The 27,342-nt window shown below is 43.7% G+C and overlaps 5 protein-coding genes across 5 annotated transcripts; 1 reads left to right on the top strand and 4 right to left on the bottom strand.

The window, feature by feature from the left end:
* Positions 1–135: 135 nt before the first annotated feature.
* Positions 136–1,292, bottom strand: EAF02_007106 (uncharacterized protein). Its single transcript, XM_038903154.1, has 3 exons — positions 1,148–1,292; positions 551–1,099; positions 136–476 (listed from the first exon to the last, which is right to left on the bottom strand). The coding sequence occupies exons 2-3, from the start codon at positions 1,030–1,032 to the stop codon at positions 458–460; spliced, it is 501 nt and encodes a 166-aa protein (XP_038757475.1). The 5' UTR covers positions 1,033–1,099; positions 1,148–1,292; the 3' UTR covers positions 136–457.
* Positions 1,293–2,680: 1,388 nt separating this feature from the next.
* EAF02_007105 (uncharacterized protein) lies at positions 2,681–5,434 on the bottom strand (the record flags this gene model as incomplete). The annotated part of the gene is made up of 1 exon (XM_038903153.1): positions 2,681–5,434. One exon carries the CDS (start codon positions 5,432–5,434, stop codon positions 2,681–2,683), a length of 2,754 nt encoding a protein of 917 aa, XP_038757474.1.
* A 2,480-nt stretch (positions 5,435–7,914) lies between these two features.
* Positions 7,915–9,308, bottom strand: EAF02_007104 (uncharacterized protein; the record flags this gene model as incomplete). Its single annotated transcript, XM_038903152.1, has 2 exons — positions 7,915–9,180; positions 9,240–9,308. 2 exons carry the CDS (start codon positions 9,306–9,308, stop codon positions 7,915–7,917), a joined length of 1,335 nt encoding a protein of 444 aa, XP_038757473.1.
* A 6,596-nt stretch (positions 9,309–15,904) lies between these two features.
* Positions 15,905–18,183, bottom strand: EAF02_007103 (uncharacterized protein; the record flags this gene model as incomplete). Its single annotated transcript, XM_038903151.1, has 4 exons — positions 15,905–15,941; positions 16,291–17,641; positions 17,701–17,957; positions 18,053–18,183. The coding sequence occupies 4 exons, from the start codon at positions 18,181–18,183 to the stop codon at positions 15,905–15,907; spliced, it is 1,776 nt and encodes a 591-aa protein (XP_038757472.1).
* Positions 18,184–20,435: 2,252 nt separating this feature from the next.
* EAF02_007102 (uncharacterized protein) lies at positions 20,436–26,326 on the top strand (the record flags this gene model as incomplete). Its single annotated transcript, XM_038903150.1, has 4 exons — positions 20,436–20,495; positions 20,640–20,662; positions 20,732–25,405; positions 25,459–26,326. 4 exons carry the CDS (start codon positions 20,436–20,438, stop codon positions 26,324–26,326), a joined length of 5,625 nt encoding a protein of 1,874 aa, XP_038757471.1.
* Positions 26,327–27,342: the final 1,016 nt, after the last annotated feature.

The following is a 27,342-nucleotide window of genomic DNA, read 5'->3' as shown; positions in this document are numbered from 1 at the left end:
TACTTTGAGCATAGATCTCTTCAAATCTCGTACTCTCTGTAGACAACGATGCAGTAAAAAACGAACAGAGACTTCACGGATGCGTGCGAGACTTAGTGGTTATGATGCAAAGGGAAGGGCAGATGGAAAACCGCGGGTTTGAAGCAGTATGAATAGTCATAAAATCTTCAGTATGCTTCACAGAGGCCAGGCGATTTTCTCAGAGAAACATAAATTGATTAATACAAACTACCTTATCCAGAAAAAGTTGCCTGGCCCATCGGCTTGAAAGTCATAAGAAAGAAAGTTCCAAACATGCTCTGCATTTATCTCCAAACCTTGATAATTCCATACATGATTATGCACCTGGAAAGAATCCATCACTACCATAGCAAGTGAGAAAAGTCCCATGTAACCTCCAAGCTGGTGACCATCCATAGCATCAAGACTACCAACAAACTATCTCCATACCTCCTAGCTATTTCTGTTCCACCATCCTATTACCGCATCCAATTAGCTACCATTAAATAGATCAACAATTCGATACGATGCAAAGAGCCTACTACCTTACCAAGCAGCATTAAGAGCACTACAATGACCATCCTTACAGCCCTCACACAAATCCTCATTATGCGGGCCCTTGCTCGTTCCAGAATACACCGGCTTATCCATCTCAATTCCACTCCACTTCTTAAGCCGATACGCTACCCTCTCCGCATAGGAGTCATCCAGAATGGGTTGACTGAGAGTGTTGCAGCTCTTGCATCGCTGATGATATACTCTCCCATTGTATTTCGCTCCAGCATACATGCGTATCGTGATCGCTATCTTCTTACTCGACCATCCATAGGAGGTACATGCACGTTTGTGACATATGAATTTGCCCATGATGTTGGTGTCGTATTCTTTGGTACAGCCGATCGGGTCGTCGATGGGATGGAATTCGAAATGGAGATTGTGCTCTGCTAGGAGGCGTGCTACACTGTCGTGGAGGGAGGGGTACATGGACCATCTGTTTTTGGGCTTTGGTTTTCTGTATGGTGGCCAAGGCATGTTGATTCGGCGAGTGATGAGAAGGGGTAGAGGATTTTAGTTTAAGTGATTTCGGGTCGAGCAAACCCTTCATTTTCCGTTAGTTTCCAGTTTGATATAAAGATGAGTCCATTACCTTAGCCTTCCACAAAACACAAATGAGAATGGTTGCACATCCAACAATACAATACTGATAGTAATTAAAGACTTGGATCACAGTCGTGAACACTTGACCTCCATTCGAGATAAGTCGAAGAAGAGGGAGGATACGAACTTATATCAAGAACCTCGACTCGACTCGCCTCCCTATCAGCATCCTTCCTTTCCACTCACCCAATCAAAAAAGAAACAAGCCTCGCACAACATTCGTTTGCTTTGACCTCGGCAATACCACCTCATCAGATCCATTCATCTGCTGCTAGCCAAGCTACCCCTCTCTCGACGCGATCCCGCATACACCACCACCAGACTCGCAACGAATCATTATCCGAGGCTGCTCAAGCTCGCGACCAGTAACATTTGTCTCCGTTAAAATATCAAAAGTACAATCAACCTCAACGATGCGACGCACCCACGCACAAGCAATGCTGATCTGATTTGATCTGACCGGATACGCGTCATGCTTTTGATTTCCAGCAAACATTCACATCCCCACAACCCATCATCCCAACCACAAACACACACATACACACAAACAATATCCGATACCAGAGCTCTGCATATATTTATTACCCACAAGAAGAAAACCAGACTACTTCTTTCACTCTGGCAGAGTAACTGATAGAGAGCGCCAGACTCCTTCTTTTCATCAATAGGTAGGTAGGTAGTTAGCAGCAATTGAATGATATAGACTTAATAATATAAACTCAATAATATAAACTCAATAACATAGACTCAATAATGTAAATTCCACAGTCAGTCAGTCAAAATCAATCATATACATGTATATATATATATATATATATATACATGTACATATATCACTTGATCTCCCACCGCCTAAGAAATTACTCCAGCTTTCAAAATCGATTTCTCGTAGAAGGTGGTAAATGATAGATACACCAAAAACCTACATGCAATCGTAATTACACAACAAGTGAAACAATGCGATACAATTATTGCATCTGGCAAGGCATGTAGACATGTATCTCATGAGAAAATGTATATGCTTGGGTAAAGCTAATGCGACTAGCACGTGTTTCCAACATGATAAATATTCCATGTATGTATCTGCTCTATTCATAACTCATATCGTATCATTCAACTTCATATGTATCGTTGCCGACACATCTATCAATTTTTTTCTCTCCACCTGACCACTTCACCACTTCTCGATTTTTCTTCCCCGAAATGATTTCAAACGGCCTAATCCGACTTTCCCATTCTTTTTAACAAAAACCAAACACCCAAACACCCTCCTTCACGCTATACACCCATCCATCAAACAAACAGAAACAAAATAAACACCAACTGACAGCTACAACTCAAATAAACAATAGGTATACAACAACCATGCCGCCCGCTCCTATGACTATGCTTATGCAATGTAAACGTAAGATCGAAAATGAGATATAAATGCCAACTCCATCTTCCCATAAACACCCTCCTTTTTCATTTCCCATACAATCTCGCTAAAAATGCAAACCAACTGGTAGTAATGTCCAACTCGTCAGACCTGCGAAACCCCTAATCCAATACCCTTTCCTCTACCCTTTCTAATCACCTCCATTGCTCTCCCCACCGCATTTAAATCCCCCAACAAAGTGACGTGCCCTCTATCACTCCTAACCTTCCCTCCCTTAACTAATTGATACCCTTCTGGCAGCATTGCCTCTTTCGCCAGACAAACCCCATCCCCACTTGCAAAAGCCAGATTGTCATAAACGTCTGCGCACGGGATCCCTTCCTTACCTGCGACCTTCGCTCCATAAACCGTGGGTATCGATTTTCCATAAATGACTGCCAATGGAGGGTAACGATTTGCTTCCGAGATTTCGGGTCGGTGATGAAGTTCTTTTTTAAATTGAAGTGTTTCGGCTAGCGTGCGTCGTAGATAGGCAATTGCTTTGTCGCGGGGAAGAGTGACAAGAGTGGAGACCGAGGGAGCAGGGTTATAAGGTTTACCAAGGGAATTGCCCATTTGAGGTGCAAGGGTACGATCCGTACCATCTACCCCACGGAGAGCTTCTGCTGCTCGACTGGTTTTGGATTGGTCGGTTGATTGATGTCGATCATCATTTTCGTTGCGAGAATTAGATCCGAGGTATGGTGAAGAGGGTTGAGGAGTATTTGTACCAGAGCCCGAGCCAGAGTTCGAACCTGAGCCAGTTTTCTTTCCAGTTATCGTTAGATTTGATAGACTGTTGGGTAGTTGAAGATTGAGAATACTGCCAAGTCCACTACCAGATTGAGAGATTGGTGGTAGTGGTGGATCTGTAACAGGCGACCAACGATATTTGATCCAATCATCCAAATTGAAAAAGTCGACGGGATATCTTTCTCTTGTATGGAGATCAAAGAAACACTCCCCATTTTCAGGAAGGAGTACAAAACTAGTCCGTAGTGTAAAATTGACTTGAGCGGTTAATACTCTTGAACTCAATAGGACAGCATCTCCATTTCTAAAGGGACCAAGAATGTTGATACATGATTGTGGAACACCAGCATATATAACTCCACTAAACAACTCAGGCTTTTGATTCACAACATGTCTCGTGATCAAACCCCCCAATGAATGAGCAATGACCAGAGCACCAGTGGGCTTTTCTCCATTAGGACCTGGCTGATTGGAAGGTAATGTCTCCAAGAAGGCTTTCAGCTTTCTACTTAAAAGATGCGGACTTAACCTCCAATCATAACCATAATCCCACACTCTGAGTTTCCCATTCTGTGCATTTTCGCAATTGCGAAGTCGTTTGAATAACCGCCTGGATATATCCACTGGTCCAATATTTTTAAGCATCCCAGATGGGATTATATTTTCTTCCATTCTTTCCTCGTCCTCTGGATCCAGACCAACTTCCAGGTCCACTTTACGGAGGTTGAGTCCTACCTTGACAGGTACCCAAAGTTGATGATTTGGTGCTTTAGCAGATCGGAGTATCGATCCTCGATATCCACCCATAATTACAACATCACCCGTCAAATGTTCCATAGCCTTATCTAAAGCACTTGTAGGTTTCGTCGACGACCGAGTATTCTCACATCCAAAAAACGAATCGGATTTCGAAAAGGAGGGACTCGATTCGAGTGGCTTCTTTTTTATAACTGCTGGTAATACATCTGAATGTGCATCAGTAATTGACCTTGATCTGTACGACGCTGGGCTGGAATTCAAAAAGTTCATGCTAAAGCCAAAACTGGGTACGCGGGGCATACTTGGCATACTAGGAAGTTGTGGCATTCGAAAAGTCGATCGATCTTGAAAAGAGTCTCTGATAGCTTTGACTCGAGAATTAACTTGTTCGCGGTGATTTTCGAATCGTGTATCATCACCTAGTGAGGAACTTCGAGATAAGCTATGATATAGTAATGAATCATCAGATGTTGCTCTGCGAAGAACCAATGGCCGTTCTGTTGTGTTGCTATTGCTTGCTGTACTTGCATTCTGAAGTTGTGAATTACTATGACGTTGCGATGGGTGGTATTGAGTTGTGAGGTGCCTCTTTACCTGATTGTTATTCGTGGATGATTGCCCCTCGCCTTTTAATTGACTAGGCGAGGTAGAAAAGGGGGAGAACGTGGCGCTTCTTGGCGAACTAATAGATGACCGAGACTTATGAGTCGAACTCGTTGATGTACTAAATAAGTTTCCTACTTGAGCCATTGAAGGTAGCCCCTTTGGCAGCAGTTTTTTGAGCGCATCAGCACTGCTAGATAATGAACTTTGACGTTTCCTCCCATTCCCGTTATTGAATACACTAGCCATTGCTGATGTGCGACTATCATTTGGTGGTTCTGTAACGACAATTGGCTTCGGTCCTGCCCGCCACGGCGAAGGAGGAGATGGCAGAGGTAGAGGAGGGAGTGGTTTTTGTGAAAGGTTCGGTGATGGTGATGTTTCCAATGCCAATCCTTCTCCCTTTGTAGTTGTTGGTAACTCTTCATCGAATGGCCCATTCGCAGTTGGCTCTAATGCTAGCGGAGTCTCCGGGTCGCTGTCAAAATAACCTCCTTCTAAATTATCCATGGCGGCAGCCTTCTCTGCAGCAGGTGTTCTCGAAGTTCTCAAACGTGAAGCTGCATGACTGAGTGAAACTCCAATGATGGATTGTGCATCCTCATCTGTTATATGAGGAACTGCCATGGTTTCTGCTTCGTCCGAGAAATCATCGCTGAATTCGTACTGATCTGCCGCAATGGTCGTTGACGTTGAAGCATGCAATGGCTCGTTGCCATTCTGAGGGGATGATTTTGAAGCCATTGTCCGGTTCCGTCTTTGTTCCCGATTATTTCCTGCTTTATACCCTGTTTACATCAATTGTTTCTAATCCATCGTTGTTATGATTTGCAATATAAATTTGAGAAGTGGCAGGAAAGAAAAGGAAGAGAAAGCTGCAGACGTTTTCCGCTGTTTCCGGATGCGATACGATAGATACGATAAGCCGCCTTATGGAGCCTCCAACAATTTTTTAACCATTTACTAGGATACTTCCTGTTTGGGAGAGTTGTTTGATATATTATGATTCGTGAGAATGTGCAATTTGCTTGTAGTAGTCTAGAGCTCGAATTCTTTTTGGGAGATTGGTTGCGCCGTACACCGCGAGCGTCAGGAAGTCCATAGCTTCGATAGCTCGTTGTTCATCCTGCCAGTGCGTGCCAGCAAAGTCAATTCCACTTGTAGTTGACGTAATCGAGGAGTGGCAGTGGGGATGGACGGACTCGCGGAGTTTGTCAAATGTGAAAGGTTAAAGACTTTCATAATTGGTTGATTCATTATACCTACCATTCTAGTACCTACCTACTTTCCAAAAGACGAATCATCAGAGATGATAGTCTTTTCATCCATATCTTGAGTGGAGAAGAAATGGAAAGATTGAAGATTATGTGAAGTGAAGGGATGTACTCTATGGGGAAGAGAGAGAGGAAAGGAAATTGCATTGCATGTGAAATCATGTGAATGGACCCTTGGAATTCTGTGTAAGGTTACTTGTATCATTGTTTTGAGATGTTTTTCTTATGCGACTAATAAAACGATTGATACGAAATAGCCAATTAGAGTCATCCCTCGAATGCTGTGTAGCCAGCCTTGCCTTGCTCATATATATCAAGAATACGCATACGACGTATAGTAGTACACCTAGGACATCCATACATGCATACCCATCTCGTGCCCATATACGAGTCTCATAGTGTTATATACACCATTCGCACTGCATTTTCTGCATTTTCTACTGCCGACCAAATCTAGGGATCTTGAAGGACCTTACCTTACCTAATTAATACCTCCCGAGCCTACCTACCACCTACCTAGGTATGATTCTATAAAGTATGCATCAACTTCTTGGCCCACCCACAATAAATGTCTCCCAACGACCGGTTGCAGCGGACACCATCCAAAATCCCGCACCCGAAGTTACCGGACTCACCGGACTCAGAACTTCAGAAGCTATAAAGAATGCACTTCCTTACCTTTGACATACCAGGTATATCCATATCCGCATTGAACCATACGGAATATATCTATTTCTACATACGAAGTATATCCAGACATCCACACCTCTTCTGTTGAAGAAACTCCCATGTCTCAAGGGTACACCTGAATTCGGCTTATTCAGACTGAAAACGGATAATGTAATCAGATTTCATAATCCAATCCAATTTTCATCCAATCACAATACAAGGACTCCCTGATCCCATCCATGGATCCCAATGATCCCGTTCATTCCATACACAGCCTCACTCTGGACGAAATAAACGGCACACCGAAAATGCAATAACATTTTCAAAATTCTGTTTTTAAATCAATAATTAATATTTTTGATTTTGAATTGAAAGTGATTATTTTAAATCTAATAATTTATAATATATCTTTGATATGTTTATTTTATCTTATTATTCAGAATTGTTATTCAATTTTGAAATAATAGTGTTTTGAAGAAAGTCTCGATTTTGGCGGGTTTGGTGTGCCGTTTTTTTCGTCCAGAGTGAGACAGCCCCTCACGTTTTCAGGGGCAAGATCAACCATAATTTCCTTACGGAGTATGCTTGAAAACAAAAAAAAAATCACTCTCACAAGTGAAACACTCGTTCTTGGCGATCCGGGGAAACTTTTTTTAAAATGAATTTCTCGTATTTTTAAGTGGTTCAATTTGATTCATCATTCATCATAGTTATTCACGCGAAACTCGAGTGTCTCTCGCGGTTTCATTCAATCATGTCATCTTGTACTAGGTCATCACGATTTAATCTGATCCTGTTCACTCATTTCACGCAAGATGGAAGGTGAAATTGATGGCAATATTGAAATGCAAAATAGATACAGTATATCAAACAAATAATCTTGATTCTGAAATTAATTTACTCAATTACTTCAAGACAGGTAGGAGGGATGGCCCAGCCCAACTCTCTACTTATTAGTTCTCGAGCAATTCCAATTCTGTGTATTTCCTTGAAATGTTTCCATCCCACGATCCATACCAGTCCATGTAAATATTCAGAATTAAGAATTAAATGTTGATGTTGAAGAAGAAAAAATTGCGCGTAGGAAGAAAAAACTTCTGATCCAAACTGTCGTTGCCCAGACCAGACTCTAATAGAATAAACAAAGTAAACATCAACACCTCCGTAAGGTATCTATCCCCTTTTTCGTAGACCCAAGCCAAAATTAACTTGTACCGGCGCCCGAAAATTCCATTGTGATGCAAATGCGTGAAACTTGTCGATAGGTGAGCACTCAGATGCTTACAAAAGGAAAGCAGCGAGTCCGAAGACGGCGGCGATGGCAGCTCCTCCAACTTGAAGGTTGGCGGCAGCACCGGTGAATGTAAGTGGGGTTTGGGTAGCAGCTGGGGTGGTACCGTTGGCTGGGACGGAGATGTGTCCAGTGGTAGATGGCTTGGCGGAAGCAGCTGGGACACCTGGAGCAGTGGTCTCATGTCCAGAGAGGGAGATGGTGGAGTAGATGACGGTTGGGATACAGGTGGTGATGGCAACGACAGAGACGGATGGAGCTGGGGAGGAAACAACAACACCGAGGGAAGAGCCAGCGGAAGAGGCAGCTGGTGTGGCGTAAGTTGGGGTGAAGCTGGCTGGCTTGCTGGAAGCTGGTGCGCTGGAGGCTGGGGCAGATGTTGCTGATGCTCCTGAGGAGCAAGCAGTTGGAGTGATCAATGATCCATTGCTATCATATGGAGAGTATCCGAGGCATGATGCATAGCTGGAAGCACAACTGGCTCGGTTTGCATCTGGAGCACTTCGACAAGTGTTATACTCAGTGGTGCAGGTTGCGGCGCATGCATTAGCAGATCCTGATGGTGCTGGAGCAGATGCAACTGGCGCGCTTGAGGCTGGGGCAGATGTTGCTGATGCTCCTGAGGAGCAAGCAGTTGGAGTGATCAATGATCCGTTGCTATCATATGGAGAATATCCAAGGCATGATGCATAGCTGGAAGCACAACTGGCTCGGTTTGCATCTGGAGCACTTCGACAGGTGTTGTACTCAGTGGTGCAGGTTGCGGCGCATGCATTAGCAGATCCTGATGGTGCTGGAGCAGATGCAACTGGCGCGCTTGAGGCTGGGGCAGATGTTGCTGATGCTCCTGAGGAGCAAGCAGTTGGAGTGATCAATGATCCGTTGCTATCATATGGAGAATATCCAAGGCATGATGCATAGCTGGAAGCACAACTAGCTCGGTTTGCATCCGGAGCACTTCGACAGGTATTGTATTCAGTGGCACAAGTAGCAGCGCATGCATTAGCAGATCCTGATGGTGCTGGTGCAGATGCAACTGGTGCACTTGAAGCTGGGCTGGAGGCAACTGGTGCACTTGAAGCTGGGCCGGAGGCAACTGGTCCACTGTTGGATGGCTGACCGGCTGGGGTGACAGATGAAGGAGCAGCCTCAGTAGAGGAGGTTCTTAAGTAGACGGTGGTGGAAACTTGGGTGCTGCGAGCTGGGCAGTTGGTGACAGTTGCGGCGCAAGAGGTGATGGTGACTTCCTCAGTGACCTATGCAATGTTAGTCAGATGCCCTCAAGTCTCTTCAATGCAATCTTGTTCAAACTCACGTAGTCAGTGGAGGTGGCAGCCATGGCGGCACCAGCGAACATGGAAACGGCGACAGCGGAGAAACGCATTTTGAATATTATTTGGGGTTTTGGGGTTTAAAGGTGCTGAAGAGCGGTGATAAAGAGTTTACTGAAGTTGATCTGTAGAGTTTGTTCTGTAAAGAATGGACGACCGAAGTCAAAAGAAGGTATTTATGATCTGGAAGATTGACTTGTTTGGATGAAGAAGAAAAGTGAATAGAGGAGGGGCAAGTCAACCCCATATAAGCTTGGGAGATTAAACAAAGATGGGAGATGGGCTTGGCCACTTAGGAGATTGACAAGGAAGAGCTGCTTTTCAGCGGTCCCATGTGGAGAGACTTTCCACACTTTTTCCCACCACTAGGCGAGCAAAGAATACCCGATTCGTAGTTGGATTGACAGGGGAATCACTCTCAAACCGGTAGTCGTGCAAAGTAACTTTTGCTAGGGCGAATATGTGTAGCCATTTGGCGACCAATGTATACACCGCTGACCCAAAGGCAAAGTTAGCCTCCCTTTGACATCCACTCTAATTAACAGGAGTGTGAGGGATGTTTTTCCCATTTCTCACGTTTTGGTTTCGGGGATTTCCAAACATTCGACCTATGAGAAGCTGTAGGCCTAGTTCATCCGTTCCTTGCGATTTGACGTTTCGTGGCTTGAATTTCATGCGCACCGAAGGAAGGCCGGACCAGAGAAAATACATGGTTTGGGAGTCTTGGTGGCTTTGTGCCGGCGTAGCGTCTTCTACAGGGTCGATCTAAATTCATCTAATGCAGGAACAAGACCAATTAGCGGTTGCATTGGCTTTGGTTCAACAAGTGAGAACCCCTCGAGCCCCTATAAATTTTACTTCAACCTAAGCCTGACATTTGTCTGACTAGGAGCTCTAGGAATGATTATCCATCCCAAAAGCTCCTGCAAATGTAACTTTAAGGCGTAGGTCCCTTCTGTATCGCGATTGACTCCAGGTTTTGGTTCAATTGTTTAATCTTCTGGATTCTGGAAATCCTCCCATCTCACCATTTCATCCTAAGGCTTATCCAGAGTCACATTTAACGGTTCCAAGCTTCTATTTCCAGATCATCCATAGATGGATCTTATAGATGGATATGGATATGGATATTACCTACCTACCTAGCCCTAGGTTCCTGATGATGTGGCTGTGGCTGAGGCTGATGCTTTTGCTTTTGTTGTTGACGTCCACGTTGCCGTTGCTGTTGCCGTTCTTTCATGTAATCAATCATGTAATCAAAGAATCATCCAATCATCTAATCATATAATCATGTACGGAATATCCAATACGGATGGCTGATGTTGTGTCGCTCCAGTTTACTTTAGATGATTGTTTCACAAGTTATTCCTCGAGTAGAAATTCACAGTTCACCGGAGTCAGGACAGTGAACAAGTTCTCCTCACCCTCATCCATCTTCAAATCATTATGATTCAATACCCAAATTTGATTCGCTCGATGAATTAGATGCCCCCGTATATTCCCATTTCCACTCACAGTCCCAGTCACTTATGATTCAAATCCCATTCTTTAATAATAATAAATCATCTGACCGTGCGTGCTTCATCCCAGACTCCCAGTCGTCTGCTTTCCATTTAAGCATCTTTTGGAACCTGATAGGAAATTGTCGACTCAATTTCCAAATATATTCAATTCTCAGTCCTCATCGGGATCAGAGGCTCCAAAATTGGTTGATCATAATTTCGAATGATAATTGTATCTTGAAGGGGATTTAATCACCGTCTCGTCTCTTCAACGATGTCTATTTTCGTATCGCCATCATGGAATGAATCCGCAAATGATGCGATTTGATTGATTATCCTTACCTACTCGGAACGAAATCTCTAAGATTTGCTTTGTAAATTGCAAAATTTACAATACGAGCTTCATCGTGGTCGAATTACCCAGGTCCCAATTTCAACCAAGATAATGTTGCCGTATTCACTCTTCATTGATTAAAGATCTCTTTCGGGGTTTGTCAACTCCATAATTTCTCCAACAGAAATGAGGCCATCTCGGCCATTTACTATCGCTGTCGAAAAACCGACATGGCTTTTACTCGATCGACTGATTTGATACACTGGCGTCTTCTGTGCGGTTGTTTCCTCCACAATACTCGAGAACCTCCCTAGCATGTAGTACCGACACCAGCGAGCTACCTAGTAACTTCCAGCTTATCGACAAATGCCAAGATATCGAAGATTCGCCGGTAGATTGTACGGAGTATACCCCCGTGAAAAGGGGCATGACGGTGAACATGTCATACATGCTTTGAAAATATAAATGCATGGAAATGGTTTATGCAACTGTGCAAGTTCGTCATCATCTACGACTTATCGACGCGATCTTTCTTCTATTTCTGGTATATTCTAATCGCACACACCCAGTTATCGACGTTCATCTTAGTCTGGATAAGATTCAAGTCTTACCATCCCGTACACTGGTTTTACTTACTTTTCGCAGTGTATGACGACAACAACTTGTGTTCAACGCCATGATCATGTCCCGAATGCAAATCACTACAGTATATCAAAACGATCGACAGATAACACTGCGTTTACTATCACTATCCATGGTCTTACAAGACGATACAAGACGACATACGTCAATTGATTGACAAAGTTCCCGTGTGTCCTCGATTAATTTATGTTGCGCGCGAGAACAATTCAACAATCCGAGAGCAAGATATACATACTATATATACCTAGGTACATGGTACATATGATAGAATTCTGCTATTTTAATCTCAAAGGGTATTCATAGATCTGCAAGTCCTGTTAATTATCTATCCATATCATCAACACTCAGTCTTAACAACAAACGACCGTCTGGACATCACATCATGGTTAGATTTGCGCGTCGTACAAAAAGAGTACATATTCTCTCACAACACCAACTCAAACACATACGACCATAGACTGAAGAGAATTGGGCATCCCGTCCGCTCTGCCATACACAAGCTTCAGATCGGTGGATTAGTAGTTGGGTGGGTGACCACCAGCGAATCCCCACTGTTGTATGTGAATGTCTGTTTTGCCAGTCATTGTTCAATTTTGGGTCGTGTCCCTTGTCAGAAATTCATATGCTGGAATGAGTGTCACCGAGCCTCATTTTTACATGCGCATACCATTTGCCTTGTTTCTGTTGAATAGACTTTTATTTTTCGCTCGAGATCCACCTTTGTCCTTTTTCCATCCTTTTTCCAGATTTTGGTGTGACTGGAAAAGCAACTTTATGTTCTATTTCAGTTTATTTATAGCAGTATCGCCACCAGATCTCCGCTATAGCTAATATGCGTCCTCGTAATATTTCGCTGCGGAACTACCACCATCGCAGAAGTCTATTTATGTAGTGCCGGAGGCCACTAAGGGCTCCCCATGTTTCTGGATTAATATAACTTATCATGGAGACGCAGTCTGAATTCCCTTTTACATTCTGCCTGTACTTCCTATTTTCTTGTCTCATCCTTCGGTATGTACATTCTGTCCATCACTATCCATTTTCCCTTGATTTCTCCTAGTTGTCGAGAGACACCTCGTTTGTTGCGTTCATGGCTCTCTACTGAGTGAGAAGCCCCGTCATACTCTCTGGTCAACGGGTTTGAGTGCGCATCATGGAACCTTGTGTCTTCCTTCCCTTTGCCATTTTCATTCATTCACTTTGTGAATGAAATAGGCGCACTGTATTATGGTACAAATGAGTCTGTAAATCCGGGAATCTCGAGTATGAGATCAATCGATTTTCTCATGGACACCTTATAAAAATGACTGCCACTCAACTGATCATGCATCGTCATTTTCCATTATTTGATTCATGGGTTCTTAGGACCACAGCTACCGAGACAATAAAGTATGCTTGTTACTATGGATCGTGCACTTATTTTTTGTCATGTGGTATTGAATTCACTGTGTATTGCCTTCTCATTTGAATCTACGCTCCTGTTGTTATCATTTCTTCCTTCTTGTTGTCATTTTCTCACGCTGATCGTTGATCGTCGATACTTCAAATCCTTCCTTTGCCCGTCAAAAATCTTTCTTGTTAATTTCTTGACAGTCACTTCGGGACCCCTATGTGACGATTCGTCAAATCAAGTTCCTTATTTAAATCGTGTTGCTTCACGAAGCCCAATGTGCTCTTTCGTTCCACTCTCTGCCTTGTTGGTTGCAAAGTGACCGGCTCAGGTGATATTTAAATATGTAAAATGATGGAGCCGTTCCCAAAAGAGGGGTATTAGGTACTTGATATCTTGGGGGTTCTTGATATTCACCTTTCGTTACTCTATCTACCTAGGGAGGCTCTTTCGGGCTGGTGCTAATATGTAGATTTCATTCACAACATCCTCTTTGGTGAATTGCTATTTCTCTGCTGGTCCCAACATGTACGAATATGGTATTCCTTCTCAGACTGAAAAGTCCTCGGGTCTTATATAAACCCCCCAACTTTATGACTTTTACTGGTTAAGGAAGTACGAAATGCGAATAATTCGACCAAGGTCTTGCGCAGTGTAACGAGTCCTTGTCAACTCGTGGGAGTAGGACTATCACTTTTAAAATTTGATTGCGTAAAGTTTGTAGTTTCTACACGCGGGCTTTACATAACAGTTTTGCTGCCATTCATCGTGTTATTCACTCTGAATTCACTCTCGCTTGGTGTTATTATCATTATATTCCCATACAATATCATCTTCATATCAACACTGTTTCTTACTGCGATCTCCTCAGAAAGTTATCTTCCCAGGTAGGATTAATAGAAAGTGCCCGCATTCATACACCACCCTGTCGACATCTTGCTCGACTCCTAATATTCATAAGGTAGAACCATTATCACAGGATAAATGCGAAGTTATCTAGATAAGAGTGAGGTTCGTTTGTGTGCGAGAAGGATGTGGAGATGCGATTCATTATGTGATGGCTAGGACTTTGAGTGGATGTGACTCATTCACGCTCTTTAATAGCATGTGTATTTATATTTGATATCATGATCGTACCAAGAGTTCGAAATTCCAGTAAATTGCTCTTTGCATAAGAATCACTGTGGGGAATATATAATCTCGATCCTTAAGATTCAAGTTGCCTCAACCTGATCAAGAGCAGGTAAGGTAAGGCGGTTCATGGGAAAGACTGGCGCGTCGATGGTTTGCCGCCCGTCATCTGATTATATTGTTGAGTGGAGAGGTTGTTCGCAGATTTAGGGACAGTACTTGCTGCACAAATATTCCATCTCATTTCTTCCCATCTTATTTCCAGTACAATAATACACTTATTATTATCATCACATCTCTATATTCCTAAATCATGACATCTTACCTTCCTATCTTCTACCAGCCTAAGAAATATCTACACTAATCTGACATCCAATCAATCTCTTCCGCGATCAAAAAACAGTATAGCAAAATCTCATAGTGTTCAACCGAGTCTATGTATCTTATTCGTCCCCAAACAGACATTCAGAAACGAAGTGAACCTGAAGAATAAAACCGCTAGCAATCACATTCTTCAAATTCCTTTATCCTGATCAGTTGATCCTATTATCCTATCATAAGAACAAGGAAGGAAAAGAGAATAAAAGTAGTCGGTCCAACATTCTTTGTTTGAAGTACAGACAATTGGGATAAGCTCTATTTGTTTCGTTTCCTGATGTTGAGGATGAAGATGCTAGCGTCATTTGGTTTCGGTACTTGGAAATGTGAGATGCTTAATTGGGACAGTTTTGGGACAGTATGAATATGATTAGATAGGAATGGGATGCGTGCGAGTAGAATGGACAGATAACAATCAAGGAATTTATTCCTTTAATTATCTATGATCAAACAACTCTCCTTTCCCTCGCTTCTTTCTGTACATCTAACATCTAACATACCGTACGAGGATCACACCATTCATTCATCTGGAATTCCATCTCCCATCTCCCATCTCCCAACTATCAAACCCCAAAACCCTGGACCGTCGTAGTTCAGAGATAAAAACAAAGGCCTCGAGATATATATCCCGAAACCTGACATTCCTCTCCGGATAAGTCATGTCTCGCTATATCCTATATCCTATATCAAGGATAACCAACTTATTCGAATTTGAGGTCAAAGGCACAACGTGAATCACTATTTCTTCAAAGGGAATGAATGAATTTCTTTATTCCTCGTGTTTATCTTTATTTCTGTCTTTCATCTCCATCCCATCCCATCCCATCCCATCATCTATATTTAGCACAAAGCCACCAGGTTTCTGCAACTTCCATTTGGGCCGGGCGATGCATTGCATTCCTTTATACCTAGTACATCCAGGGGTGCGGTGCGGAGGTACGAAGATGGAGTGAGATGGGAGATGTTGGTTTTACTGTACGTATGTGAATATTTAGATAGGTGGCTAAATTGAACGGTTCTCCGCATCACAGGTTTCCGCAGCATGTTTGAGAGGGTTGGATAGATAGATAGATAGATAGATAGTTTGAAGATGAGATGAGATGAGATGAGTGGGATGGTAATCATTGTTATCTTTGTATTCACATGATTTTTGTGACTGAAATTTATTTGTAGATAGTAACTATAGATGGGATGGAGAAATGGTAAATCACATACCCTCCCCCCTGAGCCACAATACTTGATCTTTCATACGGAAAGTCAATGGGAGTAATCTTAATCTTTACCAGTTTTCTTGGTAGAGCTGCCAATTCTTAATATTGAAATCTTAGTTAGCTAGTTATGTAGATACCGAATGGAAGTCTAAATTTCAGAACTCATAGCGGGGAAGGGAGATTGTTTGATCAATACTAGTCACTCTTTCACTTCATAGATTCATGTCACTTGCAAAGCATATTATAGGCATTAGATTATATATTAATGAAATGAATTACATAAGGAGATCAAGGAAATACGATTGTCAAAGTCCAGCTCTGACAATCTTGATGCGCTGTAAAGAAATAACACTTACCGAAATCTATCGAGTCTTACCTCTTTCTCTTCTTGACAAATGAGATACTCACTTACCTCTCGAGTATGCTGGACGTGGGAGAACAACTTACCTGGAACGACTTCGCTTGGCTGGGCGGGCCCAATCCGAGACATCGCTGTCATCGCCAGAGTCGGTGTCGCTAGAGCTATCGCTGGAGATCGCGATGGCCTTTCTTGCGTTTCTCTTGATCTCTTCCCGAGATTTCCTGACTGGCCTGGGGCTTGGCTTGAGCTGGGGTGAGCGTCCTACGTCGTCAACAACGATAGTGTTGCCGTCAACATCTAAGATCGTCTCATCGATTTCAAACTCAGCATCTTCGTTCTCGTCAATCTCGGCTGCCTTTCGCTTGTTGTTCTTCTTTCTGGGTTGTCTAGCGATTGGAGCTTCGGAATCCGATGCATTTCCTGGGACTTGCTTGCCCCTACCAGCAACAAAAAGTTCAAGGTTATTCATGTGCTTGTCGATGGAGTTTGCATTTGGACGATTGTCCCGGAACTTTTGACGGTTGCGGGGTTCAAGCTCCAAGGCCTTTGCAGTCAAAGCATAGCTAAGGGTATTCTCGTAGCTATATCTCTGGCGAGGGGCGATAGTACTTTGGTGTGCGAGGTCTCTCTCTGCGCGGCGGATAAACTTTCCGACGACTTTCTTCATCTCGAGGTGATCTCGTGTGATAGCCATCTTGTTTCGACCCTCGGGGAGGATACGATGATCAGGTCTAACGTTGAAATTGGCACAGATGAAGGGAAAGTCGAGGAATCTTTCGAGGCAGTAAAGATGAACATGTCCGGCGTTGTGGAAAGGGTCGGTGACAACTGGGTCGGATGATTGCTCATCGAAGGCGACTCGGTAGTGTCCCTTGTGGATGGTGCCGTTGCGGACTGGGCAGTCTTCGAAGCGGCATTTGTCAGAGTTTTGATGCGAGTAGCGTGCAGCAGAATCGGATGGGACGCTTTGAACCCAGAGTGTGAGTCCAGAGTTTTTGGTGTGTCTTTGTCCCTCGACTGTGTGACCCGGATGGTTGAAGACGAACTCTTGTATCTGATTGACCGTGTAGCGAACATGTGGCTTTAACTCTCCATCCTTGGTGTACTGGAATGGATGTACGCCGGCACGATTTGGCGTTCCCCAACTTCTAGGTACTTGTGCGAGAGGAGTGTAGAACCTGGATGGGTTCATCGACTGGATATTCTTGCTACGCTTATTTTTACCTAGTGTTGTCGCGTTGGGTTTAATCCATTTCTTCCCAGGTACCTTGATGGGTCTGACAGGGGCTTCAGGTTCCTTTGGTGCTGGTCCTGGTGCTGGTCCTGACTCGGCTTCACTTTCGTTGTCTGAGAACGCAAAATCCTCTGGGTCATACTCATACTCCGATAAGGCAAGATCCTCTGGATCTTGTTCGATGGAGATGGCAAGAGCCTTACCTTTACCCTTGGATGTCTCGCGCTTTTGCTTGGCTTTTGATCGAGCCCAAAGGGCTCACTGGTGTCAATGCCGCTAGCGATGACTTGAAGGATTTCATCGTCGAATTCTCTGCGTCGTTTGACTCCTTGAAGAAGTGCCGCCGTAACGTTTCGGGGCAATCGACCAGCTTGGTCAATGATGTGCAAAGGATAGGCTGGGTCAGGGAAGTCATTCAAGACAGAGTTCTGGTAATGAGGGGGGAACTCGAAAGGAGCAGGGACGTGTTGAACTGGTTGCATGGTGCCAGTGAAGCCTTGGTTAAAGACTGAGGATTGACTGTTGCATTGTCAGTAATGTGAGGAAGGGGTAACTCAACTTGAGTGGGATTTCCTTGCATCTCTTCATCCGGAAGGTTGAGGTAATCTTCAAACTGGAAGGCTTGAGGAGGAGCTTGAACAGTCTGATGATTGTCGACGGGGTAGATAGGAGAATGGAGCTCGACGCCATCGAGGAATTGGTATTGGTCGTCGAGAAAGTAATCGTTGTAATAAGTTTCCGACATCTTGTTCATTTAGCAGCTCAGCTGTACTAAATTAATTGAATGTAGTAAAAGGTTTAAGTTTTTGGGGAAAGTATCTCAAAAGGCAATGCTAGAGAAGTATGTTTGGGGCTGCTAGAGGATTGTAGATGAGAATGTGAGTTGTATATGAGGAAAGAAAAGAGAGGACAATAGGGATTGTCAACGAGCTTATATGCTGAAATTGATGCTTTGTTTCTTGATTGTATTATTATTTCTTTATGTATACATTGACAAAGAGCCCGTTGAGCGGGTTCTTTATTCTACAAAGAGATGAAAATTAAGGCAGTTGTTCACCAGAAGACGACAATGGGATTGAGTCGGTCAATAAAGGAGAACAGTGATTTTCTTTATACCTCGACCACTGACAAGAGGGACGACATTGTCTTCTCTAGGATCTCATATCCATCATATGGCCAAAGATTCGGCATCTTGAGATTTCCCTTGCTCATCTGACCTACCTGTTTGATTTTTGTATAGCCTAGATGGCATCGATGTAGAACGGGCGTCTTGATACGACTGAGCCATACTGTTCAATCAAAATGGTTTGATTCAATTCTGCAGTATGTACTAGCTCACTATGGTGGCATGATATTGGCAGCGGAAAACACAATTGGCAGCTTGTGATTCCCCAAGCGGGTTGCAAGAATTGCCGTAAAAAGTTTACTAGTTGAAGAACTTTTTGAGAATTAGCTTGCGTTTCAACAATATGAACGAGGCAATTCAGAATGAGGTTTGAACAACAATAATCAGAAGGTCTCCAAGATAATCAACATACAGCACGAGGCCGTTCAGAACAGGTCTGTGTATCTTGTTTGTAACATCATGTTGTTGTAGGTAAGAATGGGAAAGAATGAATTATGGACAAAGAGGGAATAAATATAGACATACCAATAATAAAGAAACTGTTAACATGACTGAATAAGTCATGAAAATAGCACTATAGCACATATCTTACGATCAAAAGTCGGGGTCCTATTAGTAAATCCTCCAATTGAGGTTCTGGCGGATGTTCAAGGCGCAGATATGGACAAAATTGATGGAGGAGCTTCTCCACCATTCCAACAATAGAATGAATCCATTTCGAAGATCGTAACAATTGAGAATGGAGCAAAGATATATACTTGAAGGATGCATAAACCGACAGTATGAATTTATATTGTTGAAGGTACCGTCATTGAAATTGAAGGTTGTTGGAAAAGTATGGAATGGAACAGGAAGATCTCTACGACAAGAATTTATAGATGAGAAGAAATAAAAAAAGCTTTTCAAGGGTTGTGGTCCGTGCCGAGTTAGCTTGATATTTTCCGAATCACAATCACGTGACAAGGCTGGCGATGATGTGAGCCTTGGAATGAAATGATATGAATGGGCTCGAAAAATGGCTCGAGGATGGATGAAAAGTCACCGAAATTTGATTGGTTCATAATTCTAAGACATACCTAGGTAGTCACCGGTCTCCCTGATCGGCTTCAGCAAGATGAAATTCCCCATGTATTGATAATATGCCATATGTATGCTGTACAAGTAAGGAGGTGGTACCTTTTTCCCCATGGGAAGAAACATTCATTGACTTGAAGAAAGTCTGTTATGTCTATTCTACCTAGGTAGGTAGGTAGTAGGGAGATACACAGCAATATCTTACATATGATATAATTCAATATGAACCTTGACTTTGCCCGTAATGTGCTTTGAGCAATAGAAAACGTGTGACCTCCAAAATCAGAATTATCCATTCCTTCCAAGGTTCCCCCCACTTCTTCTCGAAATATTCCCAACTTCACTCCACACAGCACTCGCACATTTGACTGCTGACTGGTAGCCTGCACTGGCAACTGGACTGGCAAACTGGCAACCTGATCGGCTATTCCTATACCTATTTGTCCGAATTCCCCAGTCCCTGTATACGAATGCAAACATCAACGGTCGGTAGGTCGGTCCATTTATTAGAATAGGTACAGAGTATCGTAGTAGAATTGGAAATCAGGGCATGACGAAAGTGTGAAGATCTAAATCCTTATTCAGTATGCTTCTGCTGCCGATTTTCATTTTCGAGTAACCATCCATCATTTGCATCTTCCCTACTCTCTATCCTTCTCTCCATCTAAGCTTCAAGCTTCATGTTTTTATCCACCTACCATACTTTAATCCCTCCTTGAAACCTTAATTTTGCGACTCTCTTCTCGACTTCTTGAACCCTCGTTTGCTCATACCGCTTCATACAATTTACCCCAAAGATGGAGGAGAATAACCCGGAATTGCAGGCAAAGCTGCAGGAATTGGAACATGAGCTGGAGGTTAGTTATGGCGTTTCCAACAACGGGGAGGCTTGTTTTAGCAGCATCGCGTGTGCTCTTGTGCCAGAGATATGCAGGATGTCATTTTTCGAGATAGATTAGATGGATTCTAGAGCCAGATTGCTGATACAACTTTTGCTTTAGGAAGGGGATATTACGGAGAAGGGGTATGTTTTCCCCAGGCTATGCTAGATTCATTCAATGCCAAATCAACAGTTCTGATTTCTCAAACACAGGTATCAAAAGCGACGCACATTTCTACTTTCACAATATATGGGAGCTTCGACGATATCTGCGGAACTAAAAGGGCTGCGCATACATGCTCCTGATGACAGCATACATCCCTCGAATGATGGTTCGCGCTCTGCATCGCTTGCTGCCCTCAATTCGAACTTAAACACCCCAAGTGGGAGCGATTTCTACCCCTCACAAAACTATGGCGCATCACAACTTTCCGGCCGAACAGCTACAATGGCCAGTGATGCAGGAAGCTTTGGGGCCAATAGAGCGCAAGATGGGCGAACCTTTTCATACGCCGGTAGACCTCAAGATTTAAGACTGGCAGTGCATAATCCCACCCAAAGGCATAGCTCTTATAGCCAGAATTCCGCATATCAGCCTGGCTCTCCCGCAACTGGAGACTATCAACAAGACCGTCAAAATGAGCCAAGTATGAGAATGGGATCAATGGCTTCGGGCACAAATTATGCTTTCAATCCGGCTCACCAAACTGGGTATGTGGAACATCCGGGAGAAGTTTACGATCCAAATCACGGAGGGCCGATGATGGATTCTCATGGTACCATGCTTGGGGAGTCGCAACAAGGATATTTCTCGGATTTCGCAGGACAACAAGGATACGACATTAATGGACCAATCTCCTACGGTGGAGGGCCACATCGATATTCTTCCAGTGACGCATTCTCTCCAACAGCAGCGATGGCGCCACCGATGCTGACCACCAGCGATTTGCCCCCTCCTGATGCCCTAGAATATCAAATGCCCCTTGAGCCTCGAGATGTCCCATTCGCTGTCTACGATCCGCATGATAGAAATACTCCCATGTCCAAATTCGACAATATTGCAGCCGTGTTGAGGCACCGGGGAAAGGCGAGAGCAAAGATGCCAGCGTACTGGGTGCTGGACAATAAAGGAAAAGAAATTGCTTCTATAACTTGGGAGAAACTTACTAGTCGAGCCGAGAAAGTTGCGCAAGTAATCAGAGATAAGAGTTCTCTCTACAGGGGTGATCGAGTCGCTTTGATATATCGCGAATCCGAAATTATCGAATTTGCCATTGCTTTGCTTGGATGTTTTATTGCTGGAGTAGTGGCAGTCCCTATTAATGATCTTGACGATTATGCAAAACTTAATACGATCCTGACCTCTACGCAAGCACATCTTGCACTGACTACTGACAACAATTTGAAAAATTTCCAAAGAGATATTACGACACAGAAGCTCAATTGGCCAAGAGGGGTAGAATGGTGGAAAACGAATGAATTTGGAAGCTGGCATCCAAAGAAAAAGGATGATGCACCACCTTTGACTGTCCCCGATTTGGCTTATATTGAATTTTCTCGAGCCCCAACAGGCGATCTTCGAGGTGTAGTGATGAGCCATCGAACAATCATGCATCAGATGGCATGTCTCAGTGCTATCATATCAACAGTGCCGGTTGGAGGGCATGGCGACACTTTCAACCCCGAATTAAGAGATAAAAGTGGAAGATTAATGGCTGGCGGTAGCAGTCGCGGCGAGATCTTACTCTCTTATCTAGACCCACGACAGGGTATTGGTATGATTCTGGGTGTCTTATTGACTGTATACGGTGGTCACACAACTGTCTGGCTTGAAAGTAAGGCTGTTGAGACGCCTGGTCTCTATGCGCATCTCATCACAAAATACAGAGCAACCCTGATGGTAGCCGATTACCCAGGTCTAAAACGGGCAGCTTATAATTACCAGCAAGATCCCATGACGACGCGAAATTTCAAAAAGGGAATGGAGCCAAACTTTCAAAATGTCAGGCTATGCCTAATAGATACTTTGACGGTCGACAGCGAATTTCACGAAGTTCTAGCAGATCGATGGTTAAGACCAATGCGAAATCCTCGTGCACGAGAATTAGTGGCTCCTATGCTATGTCTACCAGAACATGGTGGAATGGTGATCAGTATGCGAGATTGGTTGGGTGGTGAAGAGCGTATGGGGTGCCCTTTGAAACTAGACATTGGATCAGATGGAGATTCTATAGAGGAAAAGTCTGAAGAGAAAGAGAAGTCAACTGGTAACGGCTTTGGAAGTCTTATAGGAGGCGGAACAGTAGCTCCTGCTGAACAAAAAGGGAGAACAGAATTAAGTGAAGTTCTTCTGGATCGAGAAGCACTCAAAACCAATGAAGTTGTTGTGGTCGCTATCGGCGAAGAAGCACGCAAGAAAGCTAGTAGCGAACCAGGGACAGTCCGTTGCGGCGCGTTTGGTTTCCCAATACCTGACGCAACCCTGGCGGTAGTAGATCCAGAAACTGGTCTTTTAGCCTCACCACATTCAGTGGGAGAAATTTGGGTAGACTCTCCATCGTTATCAGGGGGCTTCTGGGCCTTACCAAAACACACAGAACAAATCTTCCATGCTCGACCATACAAATTCGAACAAGGAGATCCAACCCCGATGATGGTAGAGCCAGAATTCCTTCGAACAGGACTCCTCGGAACAGTAATTGAGGGCAAGATCTTTGTTCTTGGTCTGTATGAGGATCGTCTTCGTCAGAAGGTTGAATGGGTCGAGCATGGTCATGAAGTTGCAGAACACCGATACTTTTTTGTGCAACATATAATTGTGAGCATCATGAAGAATGTACCTAAAATCTACGATTGTTCGGCATTTGATGTTTTCGTCAATGATGAACATCTTCCAATAGTTCTGTTAGAGTCGCCATCAGCGTCAACAGCACCTGCTACTTCTGGTGGACCTCCACGTCAACTCGATACTGCGCTTCTAGACTCATTATCAGAGAGATGCATGGAAGTCTTAATGCAAGAGCACCATTTAAGAGTCTATTGCGTTATGATTACAGCACCAAATACTCTCCCAAAAGTTTTGAAGTGTGGGAGAAGAGAGATTGGTAACATGCTTTGTCGTCGAGAATTTGATCTTGGTAATCTTCCTTGCGTGCATGTTAAATTCGGAGTCGAACGCGCGGTACTTAATCTACCTATTGGCGTGGATCCAATCGGCGGCATATGGTCACCACTGGCTGCGCAAGCTCGTGAAGATATATTATCTCCTGGCGACAAACAATACTCCGGAATTGATCGTCGCGAAGTGGTAATTGATGACCGGACGTCTACACCACTCAACAACTTCTTAAGCATAGTCGACTTATTGCAATGGCGTGTGGCGCGACAAGCTGATGAATTATCCTATTGCACTATAGATGGCCGAGGTAAAGAAGGAAAAGGAATTACCTGGAAGAAATTCGACACGAAAGTGGCTGCTGTAGCTATGTATCTCAAGAATAAGGTCAAGATAAGACACGGTGATCATCTAATACTCATGTATACGCATTCAGAAGATTTTGTTTATGCAACACACGCATGTTTTTGCTTAGGAGCAACAGCCATACCCATGGCTCCTCTTGATCAGAATCGACTGAACGAAGATGCACCGGCATTCTTACATATGGTCTCAGATTACCGTGTGAAGGCAGTTTTGGTTAATCAAGATGTTGACCATCTTATGAAACAAAAAGCAGTTTCGCAACATCTTAAACAATCAGCACAAGTTCTGAAGGTATCGGTACCGAGCATATATAATACTTCAAAACCACCTAAGCAAAACAGTGGTTGCAGAGATCTTGGCCTTACGATGTTGCCAGGTTGGGTTCAGCCAGGATATCCAGCTCTTGTTTGGACATATTGGACACCTGATCAACGTAGGATCGCTGTGCAATTAGGTCATGACACCATAATGGGTATGTGCAAAGTACAAAAAGAAACTTGTCAAATGACAAGCTCGAGGCCTGTTCTAGGTTGTGTGAGAAGTACAACTGGTCTAGGCTTTATCCACAGTGTCCTTATGGGTATCTTTGTTGGGGCACCAACTTACCTGGTCTCTCCTGTCGAATTCGCACAAAATCCAGTATCGTTGTTCTTAACTCTTTCGCGGTATAAGATCAAAGATACTTATGCCACACCACAAATGCTTGACCACGCGATGGCCGTTATGCCAGGGAAGGGATTTACCCTTCACGAATTAAAAAATATGATGATTTCTGCCGAGGGAAGACCCAGAGTTGACGTTTTCCAAAAAGTACGACTCCATTTTGCTGCGACTGGTCTAGATCGCACCGCTATCAATACGGTTTATTCGCACGTTCTGAATCCAATGATAGCATCTCGTTCATATATGTGTATTGAGCCAATTGAGTTATGGCTAGACACTCAAGCCTTGCGCAGAGGTATGATCTATCCTGTTGATCCAGAATCTAATCCAAAGGCTCTTTTGGTTCAAGATTCCGGTATGGTGCCTGTATCGACTCAAATAGCCATTGTCAACCCAGAGAGCCGTTGTCTTTGCCACGAAGGTGAATACGGTGAAATTTGGGTAGAGTCAGAAGCGTGCGTCAGAGCTTTCTATGGGTCTAAAGATGCATTTGACTCGGAAAGATTTGATGGGCGTACTGTGGATGGTGATCCTAATGTACAATATGTTCGCACAGGAGATTTAGGCTTTCTACACAATGTTAGTCGACCTATAGGACCAAATGGTGCCCAAGTCGAGATGCAAGTACTATTCGTTCTGGGCAGTGTTGGAGAAACATTCGAAATCAACGGTCTGAGTCATTTCCCTATGGACATTGAGAGTTCTGTGGAGAAATGTCATCGTAACATTGTTCCTGGAGGATCGTAAGTTTTTTCCCGATTGACGTATCAAAGCCTTAGAGACTAATTAAACCTAGTGCCGTATTCCAAGCAGGTGGGCTTATTGTTGTGCTTGTAGAAGTAGGAAGAAAATCCTACCTTGCCTCGATCGTACCCGTCATCGTAAACGCAATTCTTAACGAACATCAAATCGTCGTCGATATAGTTGCTTTTGTCAACAAAGGCGATTTCCCTAGATCTAGACTGGGAGAAAAGCAAAGGGGTAAGATTTTAGCGACTTGGGTCACACGCAAAATGCGCACAATGGCACAATTCGGTATTCGAGATGCCGAAGGGGGTCTTTCGGACGTTACAGAGACAATGGAGCCACGAAGCGGTATTCCTAGTGTCCGAAATGGCAGCGTAATCGCCAGCAGTCTCCGTAATGTTGAACCTGCTCCTCAGATTGTTGAAGAGCAGGAACGCGAGCGTCAGCGTGCCGTCTCACAACACAGCTTTGCTCCTCTCCCAACTGGCATATCAGAAATGCCAGCGGATAATTACGATGAACCCCCAATGAGATCATCTCATGAAGTTAACTTCGGCATGAGAAACAATGATGATACACCTCCTGCAAATCCACAATCAAATGATTTCGAGATGTCGGGTCACAATTTTGACGGTGGGAATATCGATTTTGATAGTCCGTATTCTGAATTTGTAGTTCCAGGATTTGGACCTAGTGCTGGTCAACCTCCAGTGGTTGGTCCAAAACCGGGAATGGATATGGGAATGGACGTAGGTGGACCCAGTGATGGAGGAAATGATCAGTGGAGTTTGCCGAGTCAGCAGCAGCAAGGAGGTGCACAGGGAGCGGGTGGGTTTGGGGGATTGAGAGTTCATAATATGGATGATGATGATGACTGGAAGGATACTCTGATGCATTATAATCGGGCTAATCAATAGAGTGATTGAGAAAACTTGGAGGGGGAAGGGGGCGCTGAGGCGTATGAGGGTCTATACTGGGAAGGGGTAGGTAGAGGGGAAGCGCGATTCTTAGAGAGAGAGAGAGAGAGAGAGAGAGAGAGGATGAATACAAGGGACTTGACTACCTGACTACCCTTACGGGTGATTTTTGAGCGATAATATCCTAGACCGGGACTATATTGCATGGGTTGATAAGATTTGGAAGAGCGAGGTCATTGATGGAGCAAAGCACTTGGTTCAAGATATAAATAAAAGTACTATTGTCAATGCGCCTACACTTGTGAATGTTTGTAAATGAAATGAGATGAGATGAGATAGTTACAGATACAAATTTGCTCAGGCAAGGTTTGGTGTAGACGGACTAGACTCGTCACAGCATGGTTGATACAAGAGTTGTGAATATGTTTACTACCAACAAATGCATACCTAGGTAGTGAAACAGCCCGAGAAAGCCTCAAGCTTGTAGGCAATAATCATGATTCTACTTTGATTCTACTTGTAGTCTAGTCGGTGATGCCACCTTGCATGCCTAATATATATGCATCAAATAGTTGCAGTAGTGTATTGACGGCGATCCCGAGGCCCGACTCTCGGTTTCGGGTTTCCCGAATTGAGATATGGATTGTAGATTTCAATCCTACAAATATGAATTAGATGAATACAACTAGAAATTTCATTGTCATCTTACAAACATGTGTAATACAATGCAATGCAATAAATATCGTACGGGTCCGGAATTAGTGATCAGAATATCTAAGTAATATACCTTAAACATCACGTGGAAACTACCGTTGCGCGGCCGTTTATGGAAAGCCTCAACAAGTCTCGTCTCTCAAACAAAGGAACTGTAGCAAACCCCCCCGCCATACTTGTGCTCAAAAGACAGCAAAGTACAAAGAAATTGGAATGCAGCGACATATCTCGTGCGGGTCCCACTGGTCGAGAGAAGACAAAGAGGATAGGAGAAGTAAGGGAAGAGGGAGAGAAAGAAAAAA

Source organism: Botrytis sinoallii, assembly GCF_014898435.1.
Source record: "Botrytis sinoallii strain Bc 23 chromosome Unknown BSIN_011, whole genome shotgun sequence".
NCBI lineage: Eukaryota > Fungi > Ascomycota > Leotiomycetes > Helotiales > Sclerotiniaceae > Botrytis > Botrytis sinoallii.
The sequence above is the reverse complement of the archived record's forward strand: the minus strand, read 5'-3'. Positions and strand labels throughout refer to the sequence as shown.